This window comes from Chroicocephalus ridibundus, chromosome 1 (assembly GCF_963924245.1).
Source record: "Chroicocephalus ridibundus chromosome 1, bChrRid1.1, whole genome shotgun sequence".
Classification (NCBI taxonomy): domain Eukaryota; kingdom Metazoa; phylum Chordata; class Aves; order Charadriiformes; family Laridae; genus Chroicocephalus; species Chroicocephalus ridibundus.
Genome location: NC_086284.1, coordinates 14,345,210 through 14,367,387, shown reverse-complemented (window position 1 = coordinate 14,367,387; position 22,178 = coordinate 14,345,210). Strand labels below are relative to the sequence as shown.

General features: G+C 44.6%; 2 protein-coding genes across 4 annotated transcripts; one reads left to right on the top strand and one right to left on the bottom strand.

Moving 5' to 3' along the window:
* The first annotated feature begins 74 nt into the window (after positions 1-74).
* VSTM5 (V-set and transmembrane domain containing 5) lies at positions 75-8,947 on the top strand. 3 transcript variants are annotated; one of them, XR_010070332.1, is made up of 5 exons: positions 75-431; positions 3,566-3,895; positions 3,995-4,135; positions 5,654-5,778; positions 8,507-8,947. XR_010070332.1 is itself a non-coding variant. In XM_063329333.1 (4 exons), exons 1-4 carry the CDS (start codon positions 101-103, stop codon positions 5,695-5,697), a joined length of 846 nt encoding a protein of 281 aa, XP_063185403.1. In that variant the 5' UTR covers positions 75-100; the 3' UTR covers positions 5,698-7,223. The 3 variants fall into 3 exon arrangements, 1 of the variants encoding a protein (XP_063185403.1); XR_010070333.1 differs by having other exon boundaries at positions 5,654-6,983; XM_063329333.1 differs by lacking the exon at positions 8,507-8,947 and having other exon boundaries at positions 5,654-7,223.
* A 153-nt stretch (positions 8,948-9,100) lies between these two features.
* MED17 (mediator complex subunit 17) lies at positions 9,101-21,877 on the bottom strand. Its single transcript, XM_063329302.1, has 12 exons — positions 21,558-21,877; positions 21,110-21,276; positions 20,567-20,786; positions 19,189-19,325; positions 19,003-19,087; positions 17,772-17,924; positions 16,817-16,947; positions 15,570-15,754; positions 14,862-14,999; positions 12,986-13,103; positions 10,750-10,909; positions 9,101-10,362 (listed from the first exon to the last, which is right to left on the bottom strand). The coding sequence occupies exons 1-12, from the start codon at positions 21,787-21,789 to the stop codon at positions 10,157-10,159; spliced, it is 1,932 nt and encodes a 643-aa protein (XP_063185372.1). The 5' UTR covers positions 21,790-21,877; the 3' UTR covers positions 9,101-10,156.
* Between the last annotated feature and the right edge of the window lie 301 nt (positions 21,878-22,178).

Here is a 22,178-nt window from a genome sequence, read left to right as displayed (position 1 = left end):
GGGCGGCGGGGCAGGGTGGGCTCCCCGGGGGCGGCAGAGCCGGGCAGGGCTGCGCGGCCCCCGCCGGCCGCCCATCGCCGCTCATTTCCTGGCCGGGGCGATGGCAGGCGGCCGGGCAGCGCTTTCCCTTCCTCAGCCAATTGCATCTTCGATCCGCATCGGAGGATCGCGGGGTGTGAGGCCAGGGAGAGCCCGGGGGCCGGCGCGGCGGGGGCTGCCACCAGACGGGGAGGAAGAGGAGGGAGAGGAGGGAGGAAGAGCCCCCGGGCGGGCAGCCCCCGGGGTCGGGCCGCGCTGGCCGGCCCAGTCGCTTAAATGCAACCCCTGGGGCATCGGCTGCTCTCCGATGAGACCGCTCCGGGGCTGCCGGGGACGGGGCGTCGTCGTGGGGACCGTCACCCTCTGCCTGGCCGCCGGGTGGGCTCTGCAGAGTAAGTGTCCCTTCCTCCGTCCCGCTTCCTCCCTCGGCTTTTTCCTCCTCTTCCTCCTCGGCGCTGCCCTCGGCTCAGCCCCAGCGCCCGGCGTGTCCCCGGCAGCTCCCCCGGGGCTCCCCACGCTGGGCTGCCGGGAGGGGACGAGACTTCGTGGGGGGGGGGGGTGTCAGGCAGGCTGGCAGTGGCCTGGGAAGGCTCGTCCCCGCTCCCGCTGCTCGGAGGAAGCGGGGGGAGCTGAGCGGTGCCAGCCCGGGGCTGCAGCCCGGCCGCCGGGGCGAGGAACGGCGGCCGCGGGGCGACCAGCCCCCACGCCCGCTCCCGGCGGGGGCGGCCCCGAGCAGCCGCCGTTTCCCCCCCTGAATTCCCAACAAAGGAGAGGACAAGGCAAAGGAGGAGGAAACAAATCCCGGTTAACCAGCCCGAAGGGCTTCGGGTCGGGCTGGGAAGCGCGGCGGCGGAAGGTGGATTCCAAGCCAGCGCCCCGCGGGGGGGCGAGCGGGGACCGGGCAAAACGCAGAGACCCCGCCGGTCCCCTCCGAGCGGGGGCTGGAGGAGGCCGCAGCCACCCCCCACGCCTGGGAAGTGGGGTGGGCAGTGCCCCCAGTGGGTTCGGTTTGGACACCTTGCGCCATCTCCTTCATCGTCAAGGTGACGCGCAAGCAGGCGTGGAGTGGGGGAACCCTCAGTGGAGTGGAGGAACCATCCCCAGAGTTTTGAGAGCTGTGTTTCAGAGCTTCCCCCCCAAACCCCCACCCACCACCCCCCATTTTAGAGCTCCTGCTCGGAGGCTCCTCACTGCCAGCCCTTTCCCACCCGCTCCCCGCCACGCTGCGGGCCCGGCTGCGTTGCTCCAGCCACGTCTGGGTACGCAGAGCCGCGCGTCCAGCTTTGACTCTGGGCCAGGCGAATGCTTCGCAGCGCAGAGGCGTGCCAGCGGCACCAAACTCACCCGTACCCTCTCTTCTCCTGGGTGCGCGTTTTACTGGGCGTGAAGGGTCTGGTTTTGCAAGCAGCGGAGCGCAGTGGCCCCGCGCAGGGCGCTGCAGGTGGGTGCGATGTTTGCTCTCAGGGCTGATGCAGCTCTGTTTGGATTACACGGGTTCGGGTGATCCAGGCGGGCCGCGTATTAAAAATGGTTTTGAATGGTTATTGCGTTGCCTTTTTTGGCTTTGTGTGCCGGAGAGGGACAGAACAAGTTTGCAAATACATTAATGGAAGGGTTTTATTATTATTATTTTTTTAACATTTACCTTGCAATCACATATTCAAAACAAAGCCATGCCTTTATCAAAACATAAAAGGGTCACCGTGGTGAGACACTCAGCCCCTGTCTAGTCAGAAACAGAGCAAAAGGCCTTTAAATAAACACACGGAGCAGAAAACAATTAGAACAATTTGCAGTGATTACCAGAGGTTCCCGTCTGTTCTGTTTCTCTAGCTGGCACAAACCCCTTTTTCACGGCCCTGGTTAGTCTCTGCTGCTGAACGGCAGACCACAGCTCAGCCCAGGACGTGCTGGGCTGCCCAGAAAGCGTGGTGTCCCTGCAAGGGGACTGGGAAGCACCAGCATGACAAGATGCCCACGAAAGGAGAATCCCAGGAGTGTCATCTTGGAAAAAGCCTTGATCCCGTCTGGTTAAAAAAAAAATTAGCGTGGCTTGGGCTTTCTCCTGTGCTGGTCCTGGTGAGGACCTGGGAATCAAACTGGCTTCTCGAGCTTCCCTGCCTTGTCTCGACCAGCAGAGTTTCTGAGTTCTGCTAGAGATCCCAAATAGAGCGAAGTCAGCTTGCAATTCATTTACCCATCTCTCCCAATTTGTGGTTGCGCTGGGGTTTGCTGGCCATGGTGGGTTCTTATTTTTTGATAAGATTTTTGAAAAGAATTTCTTTCCCTTGGAAGTTTTTTTTTTTCTTTTTTTTTTTTTTCTTTCCCATTTTAAACCGTTCTTTTCCCTGAAGACTCTGCGGAACCTCCAGGAGCATCCCCAAGGGTGCTGCTTTGCACTCCTTCAGCGTAGTTGAGGGTCTCGTCCTCCCTCCCTGATGGGTTACAGACATTTGCAGCTCAGCATTATTTTTTCAGTTCTGCTCTTGCAGTCAGGCTGTTCCCACAGTATGGGAGCAGAGCGGAGGAGCTGCTCCAAGCCAAACTAGGAAAAGGCATTCAGCGGCGAGGCTTATTTTCTGTGCTTTATTTGCCTTTTGTCTGGTTTGATTTTTACAGGTAGATAACAGGATTTCAGTCCCTAGCCAAGTGTCTCAAACGTGCCACTAATTATAAAGAAAAAAAAAAAAGGTATGCAGATTGAAAGTCAGATGTTTGGTGTTCATCCAAATCTTCATGCGGAAATACCCACACGCAAGCAGAAATTATTGCAGTTAGACATTAAACTAAACGGTCGGTTCAGTTTCACAGTGTTATGAGCAGCTTCGTAATCACATCAGTGGGAACTGGGTGAGAATTAAATATTCTTTCATATGCATTTTTGCCTGGAAATCGTCAAGAACATGAAATCCCTGACTCCGCATGAACCTGTGTACCTTTGATTACATGCGATTTATCTGCACTGGCACATAACTGGCTGCCTTTACAAAGCTGTTGTCTCAGATGTTGATTACGCATCCTGAAAACATGATAAAGTTCTTGCCAAGTGTTCACACACTTAAGCCTGCTACAGTTCTTGCTTTTGGGGGATGGTAATTAATTCATATAATAGGTTACCTTGGCCACAGTGATTAAACTTCCCATTTAAAAGGAAAGCCAGTTACTGATGAACACAAAAGCATTTCTCAGTTTTCAGAAAAGGTTATGCCCCCTTACCCAAAAAGACTCTTCCAAACTCTCTCCTCTTGGGTATCGAAACACTGAAATACAGGCAGTTACTTGTTCTGTATGGTGGAAACATTTCTCCTGACTATCATCAATTAAAAGTGTGTATTTAGTCTTTAATTTAAGTATGTATGTTCCTTTTATGGTCAGCAGAAAGAGAGAGAAACTGCAAAGCATAATCCATCCTCTCTAAAAGCAGGCCACGTGATGGGTAGGATGAATCACTCCCCAAGGTCCCATCCTGCCCAGGGCAGCTGGAGCAGCATCACTTCCACACTCATCGCCCTCCTTTGTCTTTCAGCACCCGGAGGAGTATCGTTGGTTGTCCCACAACCCAACATCAACGCAACAGTGGCACAAAACATCTTGCTCTCCGTTGAATACTCTTGCAGAGGCGCCGCCACCATTGAGTGGAAGCACGTGTCAAGCTGGGGCACCACCAAAATCGCTGAGTGGAAAAGCGGGAATTATGTCAACATATCCACGGTGTACAAGGGCAGAGTGACTACTTTTGAAAATGGCTCTATACAGCTTCTGAACGTGGGCATGAGAGACGCCGGCTACTATTTTATCACTGTAACAGAGGAGTATGGAACCAACACCTACGGCACCATCATAGTCAACGTTTACGGTACAAACTAGATGGGAGTTCTTGGCTTTACCCTGTGTTTAAACATTAATCTGCTCGTAGTCAATTTTACAATATTCTTTTTTTCTGTCCTCCCTGCAGAGATTATCTATGAAGATTTACATTTTGTAGCAGTCGTCTTTGCATTTCTGGCTGCAGTATCTGCCATTCTGATCTGCTTCATGTGGCTCTGTAACAAATCTCTGCATCTGTGTCAGAAGAAGGCGCCACACAAACTAACAGGTATCTCTCTAAGAATGCCGTCAAGGCATAGGGTTTTCAAGTCTGAATCTTGAGCCCAAAATTCACTTGTGATGTGAGCCATAAAGGTGCTAAGGGGGGACACTGAGAAACAGGACTGGAAGGGCTCAGTTCAGTTAGCCTGTTCAACTCTTTACTACCTGAGGCAACTGAATAATAGGTATTAGTTGCAGAACAATCTGCAGGACATCTGCCTTATACATTTTACGTCAGAAACCACGAAACGCTTCCCAGCTTGTGAACTGCAAAACTTAGGGAGAAAAGGCCAGAGCTGCAATAACCCCCCAGTCAGAGGGCGTGAGTCAAAGTCAAGAGCACCAGCAAGGCTCTCAAGGTCTGCACCAGAAGGGCATCTCCTGGGGGAAAATACTCAGAAGTCCCTTGGGAGTGGCCCCCACCTCACTTCATGGAGGCCTGCAGCCCTTCCTCTCCCCTCAAACCCCGTCTCATCTGTCCTCGCGTTTGATCCAGTCCTGGACTCCAGTGACCGCTGACTAATACAAACCCAGACTCCTAACGCGCACCAAAGACACCAGTCCTGAAAAAACAGAAGGGCTGCACTGAAAGGGATCATTCACATATTAGAGAAGACACTTCCAAGCCACAGCCAGGGATATTCGGCCGAGGCAGCAAGACAAGGTGCCACGCTACGGGCCTGGGCTCAAGCTCTGGGCACAGCCTTGGAACAGGAGGTTTCTTTTACCACTTCAAAACATTTCAGGCGTTTACCTCCCTTCTTTGTAAGTGCAGAACCACTAGTGGTTTCTTGCCCTGTAGGTAAAAGGTCTGTATTTCTTCCCTAATGAGTGCTGCTTAAGGTGTTACGTCACAAAAAGCAGTCTAAGTATCAATACTTTACTAGACCAACACAGACACTCAAGAATCCTGAGCCTCATAGCTCAGACTTTGTGTCAACTCTGCAAAATCTAATAGGAGAGGAGATTAATTTGGCTCGAGCTATCTCTTCCTTTCTGCTGCTCACCTACAGCTCTTAAGGGCTGCTGCGGCTTTCACGGTGCACACGCCGCTCACAAGCTTTTGTAGCTACCGAAAAATTTTACTGTCATGCCAGAATACACAGGCTTTTGTTTGGATAAAGCCTCTCCTTCCTCCAGTTAAAGCCAATCCTCCTACAGAACCAGAGATCATGTTCTCCCAGCACATGATCCAAAGCAGGGACCTAACTTCTGCCCCAGTTCCACCTTAGAAGAGCCCTCCTTTCGAAAGCCACGTAGAAGGACGGGCCCTATGGATTTTAGTTTTCATAGTGCCTTTAGTCTTGTATTGGAAGAAACCAGTGTCACTTTAAAGATTGTGAGGGACTGTTTATGCAGTTAAATATTTGGAAAAGTTGTGTTTAAAACCTAATTGTACATGAGTAAGCTTGAGCTAATATTAAAAAGTTCAAAATGTCTCGGCTATTAACACAGCGTTGTTAATTTTGGAATGCTGGCCTTCCAATCCATTTGCCAATCAATAATAATATCCTTTTATTTGCAGCGAGTACAACTGAAGAGATTGAACTGGAAACCATTGAGTGTTAGCCAAGGACTGTCTCATAACAAAAATAACAATTCTACCTCAGGAGAAAATATTGGCAAGGGAAGCAAGAAGAAACCTAAAAGGTAAAACGTTTGTGACTACTGTAGAAACATCCTGACTTGCAAATTAATCAGACATGAAATCAGCGGTGTCTGATGGAGCTGTGTTGACCTGTTAAGATTTCGGCTCTGCTAGCTAAGGTCAAAGTCAAAAAGAGTATGCTTTCATGCTGAGCACAAATACATTTTTGTGGCTAATTAATAAAATCTACGGCCTCTACCACTCTTAACCAACCAACCAAGCCTCTGAGATCAACCCATAAAGGAAATAGTCGTGGTCTTGAAGGATACCTGTATTTTGGCTACAGCACGTCTCCTATTACAGACAGAGCAGCCATTAGCATCCTTCAACATAATAAATTTAATGTCTAATTACAGTATTACATTAAAAAAATTAATTGCAAGTGTTGAATCCTGTTTATTGCGCCTATGCTGCTACTTTTGGGCGTAAGGAATTTCCTGAAGCTCTGAAGACAAACTGTAATTCTTCACGAGACAAAACTGACTTTGAAACAACGCCGAGCTGGTCAAAGTTCCCCCCTTGACATTTCCAGTTGTTTACACTGCCCGGGGATATTCACACACATTTTATGACATTACGAGAGAAGGTTATTAAAACAAGGAACTATGCACGGGCACCGAAGAGGACGCTGTCTGTAACAATTAGAGTGGTCAGATAAAATACTGACACAGTGGGGTGGCGGAAATACTGAAGAGTTTCATTGTGAAAGATGTCGTGTCCTTTGCAAAGTTAGGCTATTCATCAGCAGGCTATCTGGGAAGAAAAGTTAAAACAGCAGTACTTTGAAATTCAGCATTTACAAACACAGTTCTGAACCTGCTCTTGTCGAGAAGCCCCCGTTGCTCTCCTGTGTCGTAAGGAGACACGAAGCGATCTAACTAGGGTTTTCTTGAATCTGCGTATTGCACTTAGATTTTCCACCTGCTGGTGGAATAACATTTCCTTGTGGGAGTGCGAAAGCACTACACCGACTGACCTTCAAGTTGTCCCGTTTTGCTTTTGTAAAGAGAAGAATTTTGCAGCGCGAAATAAACTTTGAAAACATAAGAGACCACGGACTCGTCTGCGTCTGCAGATTGCCACGGGGCTTTTTAACTGAACTTCTTCTACCGCCTCTCTCGCGCTTTAGCTCACTTGTTTGCAAAAAGCTTTTACAAAACAGGCTGCCAGAGCCTCCCCTCTGGCCAGGGACTACGACGCTCAGGAGGTACAATGGATTAGATTTGGAAAAACAAAGAATTTCTCACCACGCGCGTAACGATGCAGACAGGCTTTTCCCAAAGCAGCCTGTCCACAGTTCCTGTAAAAAGTCATCCCCGGATTGAACCATCCATTTGCCCAGGGCCTCTCACTCACTCATAAATTCGGGTACCAGATTCAGCTGGTTGCTCCTTCCTCATCTAGGAGAGGGGTCAAAAAAGGTGAGAAATTTAGAATAATAATAATCATCATCCCAGCTACAGCACATCTTGGGAAAGTAACAGTTTGTTCTAATTCTTCACTTTAAGTATTACCAGTCTTCTGTATCTTTTGACAACACAGAAGTTGTAAGTGCATCTTTTAAATCACCAAGCTTGAAGTACTCTGTAAAGTATCCATAGGGCATACAGAAACCATTATTATTATTTTTTTTTTTTTCTGCTTATCTATTTCAGATTTGGGTTTTTTTAAACCCTAAATCTTAGAAGCTGAATGCTAAGTTACGCATTAGGCTGAGCTGAGTACATCCCAGGTGCTCTGCCAGACTTCTTCAGAAAGGACAAAAAGCGCAGCTTCCACGTAACACCGTTACTATCTGCAACGTTGACTTGAATGCTGCAATTGCCACCGTCACGGGCAAGGCATGCAGGCGCGAACGACCTTCTGAACGCACTGCTCTAATTGTAGAGATCACTTCCACTTTTAAACTACAATATTAGAAAGCTGGGATGGAAGTAGGAAGTGCCCAGTTTAAAATTCTTCCATTTAAGATGCAGCGTAACCGCAGTAGGGAGTTTCCCGTTAGCACAGTCGTTCTGCCTCTCTCAGCTTGGCTAAAGGCACAGCAACTTCAGGCACCCATCCTCGGCTCCCGACGCCGGGGCCAGCCTCGCTTTTAGGTGGCCATTCAAGGAATATTCAGCCAGGACACCCAGTACAGTTAGCGTATGTACTGCTGTTCTCATAGGCAGTTCCTCACCCACAAATTTTATCCAGAATTTGACACGCTTACTCTACACCTGTACGAGGCTCACATTTTCTGAAACCGGAGTTTGTCGATACGCGCTATTAACATCGGTATCTGATACCCAAAACGTGAGGCTAAGCTGGCTGGAGCAGTTTGCTACGCTGGAGGTGACTGAAGTATCTGAAGTCTCACGGCAAGCTGTTGAAGTGGGCGTTTAGAAATTAATAGCTATTATTACCCCAGTTGTCAACTCCATGCAGAACAGCAGCAAATTTATTATTTAGAGCATTCCAAACGATCAAAGGAACTAAGGCATCTCCCATTTAAATTTTAATTAAAGAGATGTCCAAGTTCACAAGATTGCTTTGGCAATCAATTGTAAAGGTCTTAATCATCCATTAATGTCTCCGTTTCGTGTTCAAAGATGCACTACCAAGATTTTCACGACTGTACCTCTGTTAGAAGCCTGATCAGCCTGTTTTCCATTAACATTAGAAATCCCTGCATATTCAACACTAAAAGACAGACTCGCCAGGTCCCTAACCTTTTTTTTTTTTTTTTAGGGTTTTTTTTGCAGCTAGGCCTGAAAGTCTTGCCAAACGCCTTCACTGCTGACGTGCGGTGCTTGCACTTCTGCAACACAGAAGTCCTCTTGCATCCGTTGTTTCTTTTCAGAAGGGGAAAAAATCCTGCAACTACGAGACCCCAGTACCTCCACAGAGATCCTATTACTTGGTAACGAAGGGCTTATTTGTCGAAAAGGCCATCACTGCATGCAGACCTGTCAATTTAGGTTAAGAACAGTGAAGTAGAACAGCTGCTTTGGATACGCATGGAGCAGCAGCTTCCCAAGAAGTTGCTTAATATATATTTCCTACGACTATTCTTTATTGCTCAAGAATGCAGCAAAATAACAACTGTCACCATACAAGTATGATGTTCAATTCAAACCTGTTCTATGTGCAAGAAGTTCTCATATATATATATATATACACACACACACACAAAAACCTCATAACACACAATATGGACATAAGTCTGAACCACTTCATACCGACAGCTTTCAAGACGACCTTTAGCAATTAATCATCAAGCATAAGAAAAGCTTTGTGCAACACCTTACTAGAAGCTTCAAGAAAGCTACAATTACAACCAAAAAAGACGAAAACATAGCTTTTATTATTTTAAAAGAACTCAGGAGAGCTGATATTGGGATATTATTGTTTCTCTGGATGATAATCAGTTCCAGCGCAGTGGGGGAAAAAAAAAAAAATAAAAGAGAGAAAAAAGAACAGCACAAGCGTGGAGATCCAAGGTCTACTGCATGAGAGTTACCTGCTTCTATCCAGACATGAATTTACACATCACCCACAAACTCAAATTATCAGGAGAATTTTGCAAGGAGAGCAAGACCCCTTCCTCTACATGCTTCCAAAAAACAAGGACAGAAAACACCAGCAAAGTAACCGACACCACGTAGGCTCACTGGCAGCCATCAGAGGGACGACATTTGCCACGAGCTGTGACTTTGTAAAACTCTCAACTTAAACAAATCGCCAAGTAAATACATCTCTTAAAAAGGAATGGGTAACCCAGAAGCCGTATCAATGTACAAACACCAACTCAAGAACGTCACGCGGTGAAGACCGTTCCTTGAATCTTAAGTTTTGTTTCGCCTTAATTCTTGACAAGGGAGCTCTGCTTCTCCACTGTTGTCCCACTTCTAATCAAATGACTCCATTAGCTTCCACCAGGACAGCCATTCCCTGTGGTATACGCCACTAAAACACTTACCGATGGCACAAGTCTATTGTAATAATTTGCTTTTTTTTCAGAAATATTTGCAAAGATCTATTGACAAAAGTAGGGGCACCGGGGGAAAGGGAATGACTCTGAGCAGACACTTTCATGCAGGAAAGGGTACTGAATTTAATTTTATCACAGAAAAAATACATTAATTACTCAGCTATGTTACTCTAGGTAGAGGAATCCGCAAAGATACAGCTGAAAGGAACTTTTTCAAAAAGTTGTATTTTATGTCATTGAAAAAAAAGTTTTATTATAAACAACTACAATGGATGTATCTGTACAGGAATAAATTTGCTTTTGCTTTCTTGTGTTGCCCCATAGTTCCGTTTCCCCTTGCTGCACGGGCCGTGATGGTTCGCAGCACAGCAATGATTCACAGCCCCCACGGAGAGGCTGACAGATTATTAGCATGGAGTTAGGGCGGCCATGAGGAGTTCCATCTTATACACAAAGTTACGCCCTTCCATTTTATTCCACTGCACTTCCTTGAAGGGCCCCCGGAGATGATTCCACTTGTTGTCTTGCAGTACGTCGCCTTTGGGGAGATCCTTGCACTGACTCCGTGGAAACTGAACCATGACTTTGCTGCCACTTTCTGGACCATTACGTACTGTGATGAACAGAGAATTTTATAAGCATTTTTTACACTGTAGGAATCCCTCATATTAAATATCCTTCCTCATGTATGCTATACATTACTCCTATTTCAATTACAAACACGCTGAAAGTAACAAGGGAAATTACCTAACTTTTTTTATTTTAACTTTTTCTCTTTGAATTTTCCCCTCTCTTATCTCCCACTTCTTTCTGGGCAAAGTATTGATTCTATTTAGGTCTCAGTTCCATACACAAGAGAGACAGACTCTAGACTTCTATAAAATAATGGCAATTTACAGCAAAAAATTCTAGAAACTATTTCAGGAAGAGACTTACAAAGCCTGGAGAATTTGTTAAAGATTTTTAAGTATTTCCATACATTTGCAATAGAAAACACTACCTGAAATGGCATAGTCTCCATTTGGTGATGCTACAGTTATTGCTGATGCATTGCCAATACTCTCCACTGGCCCCAGACCAACGTGGTTACTGAAACTCAGCACGTGCCATCCCATAACTTTCGCAAGCTGCTGAACTGCATGGACTTGGTGCTGTGACATCTGAAAGATAACAAGAGGTTCGTCTTCTGTTCAGTACTGCACGCCACAGAAAGACTTGCATATTGATTTTACCAAGCCTTTTTCCTTCTGCCATACAGTAGTTATTTAGAAAAGTGACTTTGTCTTATAGGTTCTCTAGTTTCAGAGGAACTTTTTTTGGTTTTTAATATACACGCTATGTAAGTGCTGGGAAACTGTTGTGTTACTTGAATTTAGACTAGTTCCTTAATATAGTCAGATGAATTTTTCATAGGTATATGGGCTTCTGCAGTTATCACAGGTATATAGGCTTATGAAGTTCAACAAGACCAAGAGCAGGGTCCTCCATCTGGGTCGGGGCAATCCCAAGCACCGATATAGGCTGGGCAGTGACTGGCTTGAGAGCAGCCCTGAAGAAAAGGACTTGGGGGTGCTGGTGGACAAGAGGCTCAACATGAGCCGTCAGTGTGCACTAGCAGCCCAGAAAGCCAATCGTATCCTGGGCTGCATCAGGAGAAGCGTGGCCAGCAGGTCAAGCGAGGTGATTCGCCCCTTATACTCCACTCTTGTGAGACCCCACCTGGAGTACTGCGTCCAGTTCTGGAACCCCTACTACAAGGAAGATATGGATGTGCTGGACCGTGTCCAGAGAAGGGCCACGAGGATTATCAGAGGGCTGGAGCACCTCTCCTATGAGGACAGACTGAGGGAGTTGGGGTTGTTCAGTCTGGAGAAAAGCAGGCTCTGAGGAGACCTTATAGTGGCCTGCCAGTATCTTAAGGGGGCCTACAAGAAAGCTGGGGAGGGACTTTTTAGGATGTCGGGGAGTGGTAGGACTAGAAGGAATGGATTAAAACTAGAGATGGGTCGATTCAGACTGGATGTTAGGAAGTAGTTCTTCACCATGAGGGTGGTGAGACACTGGAACAGGTTGCCCAGAGAGGTGGTGGAAGCCCCATGCCTGGAAGTTTTTAAGGCCAGGCTGGATGGGGCTCTGAGCAGCCTGGTCTAGTGGGAGGTGTCCCTGCCCAGGGCAGGGGGGTTGGAACTAGATGATCTTTAAGGTCCATTCCAACCCTAACAATTCTATGATTTTATTTAACTGTTGCTTTCAATTTACAAAAACCTTTATTTAGGTCTCAAGAACTAATTCAAGAGATACAAACAGGATTTTGAAATAATCCTTTCTTTGAATGGAAGTGAGATCTCTGCTGTAAAATATGTAAAATCTGTGATAGCATTACCATAGCAAACTCAGAAAAAAAAAAATGGGGTTCTCAGACACATGATTATCTCCATTAATACTCAAGTGTAAGCACTGGAGTTTAACAGCTTAAAAGTTTAAATGCTAATGTTTTTCTGTATCAAGACTTAACACTTGTAACAAGGAAGACTCTAGCACCATTCAGCAGTTTTCTGTGAACGAGTCTGAAAATACTTGACCAAAAAGAGATACCATCAGCAGAATCTGTTTCAACTCGTTTTGTGTGTCATGGAGTTTCGTATAACTGCAACAGGCCAAACGCTGTTATTAAAGACCTGTATTTTTACTATTTATAATGCATAGTAGGGAAACTGTCACTTCTGACTAAAACCAGCAGCTTGCTCTAAGCAATTAAGAAAACACGGTTCATTCAAATATCAGCTGATTTAGTAATGGCTGATGCAAAGTGAACATTACCAAGACAACGTTGAAATGACAGTCATTGTGGGCTCATTAAGATCTCTACTCTAGATAGGACCTGGTTACAGTAAGTTTCATACATTGAATACTTTATTGTCTGCTATGACTCTCTCTGACTTGTTCCGAAGTAAGCAAAAATCTTAGTGCTCCCATAATGCAGAGCATAAGGAAATGTATTTTAAGTGGGAGGCAAAAAGTTATTATTACTACTGACTTTAGTAAAATCTGGCATTATATTTTATTAACAGTTGCTAAGGTCACTATACAAACATACTGAAAAATTCAGGCATCCACCTTCCTATTTTCGCTATCTTTATTTGAAGTTTTCTAACATTTTCCACACAAAGGTGAGATTCTAACTTCTTGTTCCCCAAACACCACAAGAAAGGGAAGCGTAATGTATGAGAGTCTACCTGAGATAAAAGGAAATCCTGCAGTTCTTGCTCTTGATGGGACAACGTAATAACTCTTCCATCTCTATGCACGACTCTGATCTGCTCAACCCCGATGTTCAGCTGTAGCTGAATGGATCTTTGAAGACAAGATAGATATTTATTCAAAATGTATTACAACACTTACAGAATCCCTCCCATTCATTGACAAGAGCTCTAAGATGAAGATGGTGCAAAGCCTATGGAATATAACAGCAACTCCAAACGTTTCGGTTTCATCACTCGCCACAACAGCTCCCTCTATACTGCAGGGAACATGTTCTGTGGCGTGTTCCCAGAGCTGGTCCACTGCTCAGGTCAAGGAGCCTCCTGAGGTGCCTCACAGCTCCCTCCCTGTCACTGTGCCCAAGTTTCCTTCCAGAGGTGCGGAGGACAATGGTGTATACTCAGGGCCTTTTCCATCCCACAGCCAAGACTTGGGCAGCATGTGTGCTCTGGAACTGAGACTGCAAACTGCACCAGTGACCGCAGTCTGCTCCACACTCTGGACGCAGCCAGGGAGGATTTCTCAAAATGGAAAAAACAACTGGTTCATCCACTGTCAACGCATTAGTTAATTCACTGCTGGTCAGCATGCAGACATTCATTTCCAGAAGACGAAACCTCGTATTTTGATAATAATGTATGTAACTAATAGCATGAATTAGAGGAGTTCCACATTTCAGTGCGTATGCAGCCAGGCTAGGACTGAGCACTATCTCTCCATGACCAGACTGGAAGTTTAGAATCCAGCACATACAAAGATACTTTATATTCAGCTATCTCTATCCAAAATAAATCCCCCCTTAAACGTCCACTTTCGCCTTCAATTCCTTCTTTGAAAGGAAACCGTGCTAGTTAACTACTTACTAAGTTTCTACATTAAAGTATGAAGTAGGTGAAGAATTTTCTTAGGGTGGCTGTTCTCCCCAACTCAGGAAAACGCACACTCGCACACAAATAATGGGCTCCTACTTGCCTATCTGAAGAGGACCTAAACCTGTAAAACACAACTTGAATACAGATTGCCATCATCATGAAGTTCAACAAGACCAAGAGCAGGGTCCTCCATCTGGGTCGGGGCAATCCCAAGCACCGATATAGGCTGGGCAGTGACTGGCTTGAGAGCAGCCCTGAAGAAAACGACTTGGGGGTGCTGGTGGACGAGAGGCTCAACATGAGCCATCAGTGTGCACTAGCAGCCCAGAAAGCCAATCGTATCCTGGTCTGCATCGGGAGAAGCGTGGCCAGCAGGTCGAGGGAGGTGATTCTCCCCCTCTACTCCACTCTCGTGAGACCCCACCTGGAGTACTGCGTCCAGTTCTGGAGCCCCTACTAAAAGGAAGATATGGATGTGCTGGAACATGTCCAGAGAAGGGCCATGAGGATGATCAGAGGGCTGGAGCACCTCTCCTATGAGGACAGACTGAGAGAGTTGGGGTTGTTCAGTTTGGAGAAAAGAAGGCTCTGAGGAGACCTTATAGTGGCCTACCAGTATCTTAAGGGGGCCTACAAGAAAGCTGGGGAGGGACATTTTAGGATGTCGGGGAATGGTAGGACTAGAGGGAATGGATTAAAACTAGAGATGGGTCGATTCAGACCGGACGTTAGGAAGAGGTTCTTCACCATGAGGGTGGTGAGACACTGGAACAGGTTGCCCAGAGAAGTGGTGGAAGCTTTTTAAGGCCAGGCTGGATGGGGCTCTGAGCAGCCTGATCTAGTGGGAGGTGTCCCTGCCCATGGCAGGGGGGTTGGAACTGGATGATCTTTAAGGTCCCTTCCAACCCTGACAATTCTGTGATTCTATGATCGTTGCGTGCTTCTACAACTAGAAAGATACATGCATTTTCATACTTACTTGCATATCTGTTCGTATCCTTGAGAAGTTATTAGAACTTTAACACTGGATTCATAAACATCATTTATATTCGACCAGTGGGCCTGAATCTGAGGATCCTCAATACGACTAGCCAGACTGTCGATGGTTCGAGCAGTTCTAGAAGACAAAGATTTATTCCAGCCACAATAATCTAGACAGTTTGTGCTGTTATCTTCTTTAAATTAAATGAGTAGGTTATTAGTTCGGGGTTGGGTGGGGTTTTGTTTTTGTGGCACACACAAAAAAAAAAGAAATCATAAATTTTACAGAACTATGTAGATCAAAAGTTCTATTTCAGCACCAGCCTGGTGCTAATGAAGCACACTTATTTACTCTGCATATTTCACATGCATTCTGCAGAAGTATTAAAGTGATATTACTACTCAGTATCAGCTACTACACAGCAAAGAATACTAAAATGGATTTATGTAGTTTAAGAAAAGTAGGGACAACTATCAGCAGCCTACATCACAACTGTCACAGAGATCTCAACGAATGATTTTTTTTTGCCTTTTTTTTTTATTTCCTCATATTCGTGATATGTTATTAGTTCCTAGTACTTAAAAATAAAGGCTATTTTAACCAGGAAAGAAGCAGCTGGATTAAGAACACTGAAAAAAAGATCAGTTGTATTCTACATAATGGCACATTTTATTGTAACTTTGACAAGAATAGCCTGTCACCTACCTGCGTCTCAAAAAGATATGTTTTGCCTGCTTTATTATCTTTTCCAGAAGTCCTTCATTCGACTGTAAAGAACTGATATCATTTTTATCAAAAGCCTGGGGTCCTGCAAGTCTCATTCTCTTATGGCCAAAAGGCGCACTAGCTGGATGTGGCATCACTGTGGAGCTCAGGGTTTGCTTGTGACACTGCAACAAACAATAGATGTCATAAAAGGAAGTGACCAAATAATATGTCTGCAAGAAATAATACGTATACTACAATATGCTGCTTCACATCAAGTTTTTTAACCATACATACTTTCAAGAAGTGCAACTTTTTGACTTCATAAACTTGACAGCACTTTAAAGCCAGCTTTACACCCGTACTTTGCCTCCACTGTTTATGCAGGTCTTTCAAACCTTATGAAAAGTGATTTTTTTAAAAAAGATGCTACATAACAAAAATTTGGTAATATGGCAGTAGCTCCTACTAGTAAGTCTGCCTTGTATACATCTCTGCAGACAGACAGAATGGTCAAAAAAAAAAAAAATAACGGAAGCATTTTAGAAGTGAAAACCCAGGTACAAAAAGATTTAGCAACCTGTTGGAAGGCAAGAAAGGAAAATTCACAACAGAGCTGGGCACTGAGCCAAAGCTTCATGAAACCTAGTTCAGCGTTTCAAACACTGGACTATTCCACATGACTGCATGAATTGCAAAGCCATGCTCTAAGGAGAGGGACGCTCTCTGGAACGTGGTTTCACAACTGCTTAGACGTCTAAAATTGTGCTCTTTTCTTGATCAGACGCAACCTCAACCTTCTACCCCAGGCCCTTCTGCTAGATTATACGAGAATCTCAAACATATAAGCAGAGAAATGGACCTCAAAAGAAGCAAAGTTATTATGGTAACTGATGGTTCTTTCTTCTTGGGAGTACAGTCTGCACAGATGCTCACTTAAAGTACTTGACAAGCACTAATTAGACACAAAGAAAAAAGGGAGACTGATGAACTCTACTGGAAAAACCTTGCATGGCTTTTCTGGAGTGAGCAGCCAGGCCTGAGGTTAAGTAAAGAATGTTCTTTACTTAGTAAGGAACTCCCTAACCGACCACACATACTAAAACTGTCCGGTAGGTTGCCTTACACGAATGGATAGAAATTGCCTGGCCTCTAGTGGCACTCGTTGTTACAACAGCGCCGCACACTATGTAGAAGTCTAAACAGAAGCCCAAAGACTCCTCAGTACTTGACCGTAAATGCATTACCTCTCTGATAAGTTGATGCAAATTATGTTCCAGAACATAGAGATGATCCTCTGGATTCTGTTTTTCAGAAGCAGACTTCTGTGATTTTTTGTCATTGGAGGAGTGACACAGAGAAATAGACAACTGCAAACCTGTACAAAGCAGATTAAAATAAATAATAAATGAGGACACTGACCATTTTCAAGCAGGCTACTGAGCACTGCTTTTTCTTCACATTTTATAGTCAGTAGTTTTACAACCAGTATTCACCACATCAGAGAAAAACCAAAGAATGATGCTGAAGAGCACAGCACCAAAAGCAAGTAAGACTTGCTAGTCACTGAAGTGTTGACAGGCCAACCGTTAACTCACTAGGTGCATTTCACATTTCACACCAATTTCTACGGCTCAACCCCACACAAAAAGAAGAGTCCCCAGGAACCCGTTTCTTCCCCAATGAAGGAATGATTTACCACCATATAAAATTTAAGCAATCCAGAAACACAGTTCTTCACATCATATAATCAGTTGTGTACCCCTTGTGTGAACACAGGATTCACCAGTCGACTCTGAGCCACCTTTATGCTGTTTACTTATCCTCATTGAGGAGCATTAGCCTCCGTTCTTCTGAAGACTCATTAACTCAAGTCTTAACTTTCACCTGCATGCAATCCAGGAGCGGTGACTTACGCACAGCTCCAAACTGCAACGAGCACATGGCATTACAGTTGCTAGCTTTAAGTGCTACTGACAAAAAACACAATCACGAAGAAAAACAATCGAAAATCCACACAATAAAACATGAGTAAACTAGAAACTAAAGTGCATTAGTTTAATTTTTCTATACTTAGCAAGCAAAATTCAACTTTTAGGGTTTTTTAAGAACAGAGTGTTAAAAAAGGTCACATCAATCAGACTTTCAGTTCATGTTTAAGCAAGTAATCCATAGGTTAAGAAGTCTTAAAAAGTTTCCTACCTGGGAAAGGCTGGGAGATTATCTGATTTTTCACAACAATGTGAGGAATTTGTGATTTAATTTGAACGGCTTCTCGTGACAGCTGGGCAAAAATTTCTTTACATAAAAGAACATTCTGCGCAGTCTCCAACTTTGTCTGCCAGTGTGGAGAACCTGAAAATACAAATCAACATTTGCAGAAGAGTCAAGAGAAGCTACAAAGGTAGCTTCAGATACCAGAGTATCTATGAGTAATCGCTAAGATAAGGCAGTCAGTATCTTCTATCCAAACTGAGTATTTTCAGAATTTTATCTCAGTTTAAGCAAGCACTTTAAGATAACACTAGTGCACTTTACTTCAATTTTACAAATATGTATGTTGTGAACTGCAACTCCCTATTACCTTCCCAGGCCTTTTGTGAACTCTGCTTATGAACCCCTGCTTCTTAAGTTGCAATTTACTTTCAATGATACTTTCAGCTTTATTAAATCCACTCTACAACAAACCACCAAATAATGTTTAATTCACGTCCGTGCTTTCACAGGATTTATAGGCCTAACGTTCTTGGAAGATTCTGGTCTGAGTAGGTACACAAGCTCTATACTGTACCCTGAATACCAAATGAAACATCTGCTTAATACAACATCCTGTCTATGTTCAAGACAGCACAATCAGCTGTGTCACAGATCACCATGAATTAAAAGCCTGCCAGTTGTTTTTAACCCTAAAGAATTAAGGATTGAAGTTTTAATCCCAAAGGTTTACACCTTCAGATACCGTCACGTATCAAATGAAGCAAGCTACTATCTGCCAGGTGAGCTGTTGGTAATCAATGCACGTGCTGCCAACACACTTTCAGATTCATAGAAAACATACGAGCCACAGAAACAAATGATACATTTTGGGCAAAGTTAAGAGCAAATAGACATTTAGTCCAGTTGAGCCACAAAATCTTGGTTTGCTTTTGGTCACTCGCTCAAACTCTTAAGGACTTACGAAAGGCGCTCCAGAATACCTGAAATATAATCCTAGTAATTTTATTTAAGAATTGAGTAAACACATATGAAAAATGGAAGTACACTTTGAAAGCATCATCGTTCCAAAGCCCAAGCAGCACCTACACAGAAAATTACAGTTTAAATAAGAATATTCTTGCTCACTCTTCTTTCAAGCTAGATTTTTCAAATAAACAACAGATGCAAATACATTTCTTGATAATCTGCTCAGAAAACAACATATAGCTAGCTATACCTGGTTTTGATTTCGGCATGGGTCTTTTAAAAAGATTGACTGTCCCAAGGTCACCAATGTCTGGAGCTTGTTTCTGAATAGAAACCTAGGTGAAAAGAGAATGTTATTTGCTATTTGTTCTTTGTTGAACGCATACAAAGAACAAAACAAACCCCACACTGTATTATTAAAATTTCTCTCACAAACCTTTATATAGGCTGATCCTTCTAAATCACTTGGGATTTGAACATCCAAAGGACAGTAATCCTCAGGTATCTTTTTATCCAGGTCAATGTCAGTGTTCTTTATCACTTCAAAAGTGCCGTGATGAAGAAAAAGGGAGCCTAAGAAACGAAAAGCAAAGACATACATACTATAAAGCATCTTCTGCAAATACTGAAGCCCATACCTCCATTTTGGAAGAACATGTATTTCTAAGTCTCCAAACCTCCATAGCTGTGCTCGACTCAAATGTCTTAATGAATTCTTTAAAAAACAGGTAAATTAGAAAGCTCATTTCAGCACACCAACATCTCAGTCCTCTAGTGTCTGATGTGCAATATTTACAGTAAGTTAGCAAGTTGTATTTAATGGTTATGGGAGAAAACCAAGTGTTTCAAAACGGTGTCAGCAGAAGCAAGGAAGAAGAAAAAAAGATGTTTGGTTAAAACAAGACCAAAAAATTCACTGCCCAACATTTTGCAAGCAAGCAGCTCAAGGTGCAACACCCCTATGGATTTAAAGGAACACTGATGATGTTTGGCTTGCAGTCTTAAACTATGACAGTGTTCAGTCTGTAAAAACCAGCCATACAGCCAGTGATTCAGGTGGGAGCGATAAAGGCAGATGCCCACATCTGTCCTAGTTGCATCCCTTTAACATCCAGAGCATCCTTGAACATCTAGTTCAGGATAAATCACCTAAGAAGAGACATATCCTGGGTTACATCTACAGCTTCTTCATGAACACAAGATTAATAACCCTAAATTTGACAACGATGACAACTGAAACCTAACATAACCAGTTTAGATGCCTGCTTTGTATCCACATCTTAAGTTAGGCGAGATTCTGTATTCACTCCATAATTGGTTCTAGAACTCTGGGCTGGTTACCCACTCTTACTGAAATCCGTGAAATAATGCCTATTCTCAGTATCATTTCTCATAAACATGGGAATAATAGGTATAATAAATCTGTCTTCACTCAGAGAAAAATGCAAAATCCTCCTCAATCTTTTAAAAATGCTTTACAGATTAAATATAGATAAAAGCCAAAGATTCACAAGGGCTACCTGTCAACCGACCAACTACATTGTCTATGTAGAATTGCTTCTGTAAAGGAATCTTTACTATAATCCTTCACAATTAGCTTTTGAAATCAATTTCTAAGTTGAGGATAGCGGGATATTTTCCCTGATAATGAACTAAGTTTCTGCCTTTTGTAATTCTGTCTCATAACTATAATAATATTTTACTGTCTGATATTGTTTTTTATTTAAAATATTCCATCTATTTTTACAGTTAAAAAAAAATTCTTAAAATATAAATACCTATGCTTGAGAAAAACAAAAGATTCTACTGTATACCTGCACTTCTGTAGCTCAGATCGCCAAGAATTTTGTCTCCCACTTTCCTCAGCTTCCAGTGCTGTCTCAGTCTTAGCAGTTCAGAGTTGAAGTCTCTTTGTCGCTTATTTTCCTGGTTTTCTGCAACCGATTTGGATAATCTTTCTGCACCTTTCAACAGGATTTGAGCTGCTCCAGCTAATGACTTCTTTTTCGAAATCAACTGTAGAAACTGAGGATTCTAGTAACAAATAAAGAGAAAAACTTTTTGTACCTTAATTCACCAAATATTATTAATGGAACTAATTGACAGTGACCGATAACTTAATTTAGCTCAATGTTCAGTAACATATTTAGAAGAACTTTCATGACAATATTATATAGCTACAAGTAGCATTTTGACTTACAGCTTCAGCAGAGGCCTTTGAAATCAGCCTCACCTCCTATAAAGCACATTGCAAGGAACATTTTACTAAATCTTGCATATATCATACACAAAACACACCAGTGAAATCAAATCTTCAGTACCAAGTCATAAGAACTACACAACTAGGTAGAATATACCTGTTTTGGAGGAAGGGGATCCTGCACAACAGGATCTAGAGTCATGAACTTTTTATCCTTGACAATACTCAGAACATCATACAACACGCACATCTCAGTCAAGGCGCTTCTTAAGTTGTTCCTCACTGAATCCCAAGGCCAGAGGGATGGCTGAAACTTTACCAACCCTAAACATAGAATAAGGGAAAACAAAAGATTGTAAAAAGATACCGTGTGAGGCTCATTCTTAAACCACACAGGGGGCATAACGGCACGAAATATAACATAACAGCACAACGTCTGGATCTATCCTTTTCCACTCTACCCCTGTGATACGCTGGGACTCGGTCACGAATATCCCGACCCACGGGGGAAGGCAGGCTAGGCCCAAGCGCCCGTGGGGCGGCAGGCCTCCCTCAGCCGCAGGCCGGCGAGGGAGAGCTCAGGCTCCAGGCCCACCGTCCCTCACCTTCCTCATCCTCCGCCTCGCCCGGCTCGGCCCAGGCGCGGCCCGCCGAACCCGGCTCGTCCTCCTCGGAGCCGGAGCCCTGGCTGAAGTCGATGCGCTGCGCCAGGCGCGCCAAGTTCTGGGACATGGAGAGGGGCTGGAGGTAGGTCTCGCTGCCATCCAGCCCCACCTCCTGCACCTGCTTCTCGCACGCCGACTCGATGCTGATGCGCACCGCCGGCACCCCCGCCATCTTGGTGCGGCCACCCACCGCCCGACTGGCGCGCGACCCCCGCCCCGGCTACGGGTGCCGAGAGGGGGCGGGGCCAGCGCCTGGAGGGCTCGGGTATTTCCGGAGGACGCTCGGGAAGGGGCGGGGCCATCGGCGGGAGCGCTCGGGTATTTCCGGAAGGCGCTCGGGAGTGGGCGGGGCCAGCGCCTGGAGGGCTCGGGTGTTTCCGGAGAGCGCGAGTGGCGGCGCCCCCTGAGGGGACGGAGGGGTGTGAGGGGATGGCGATAGCCGCGCGGTGGCCTGCGTTGTTGCTGCCACATTTCCACCGCCGATGACAATATCACGGCTGCTTTCCTTTTCCCTCTAACGGCGCAGGCAACCGCTAGCCGATTTTACTCGTCAGAGGTGTC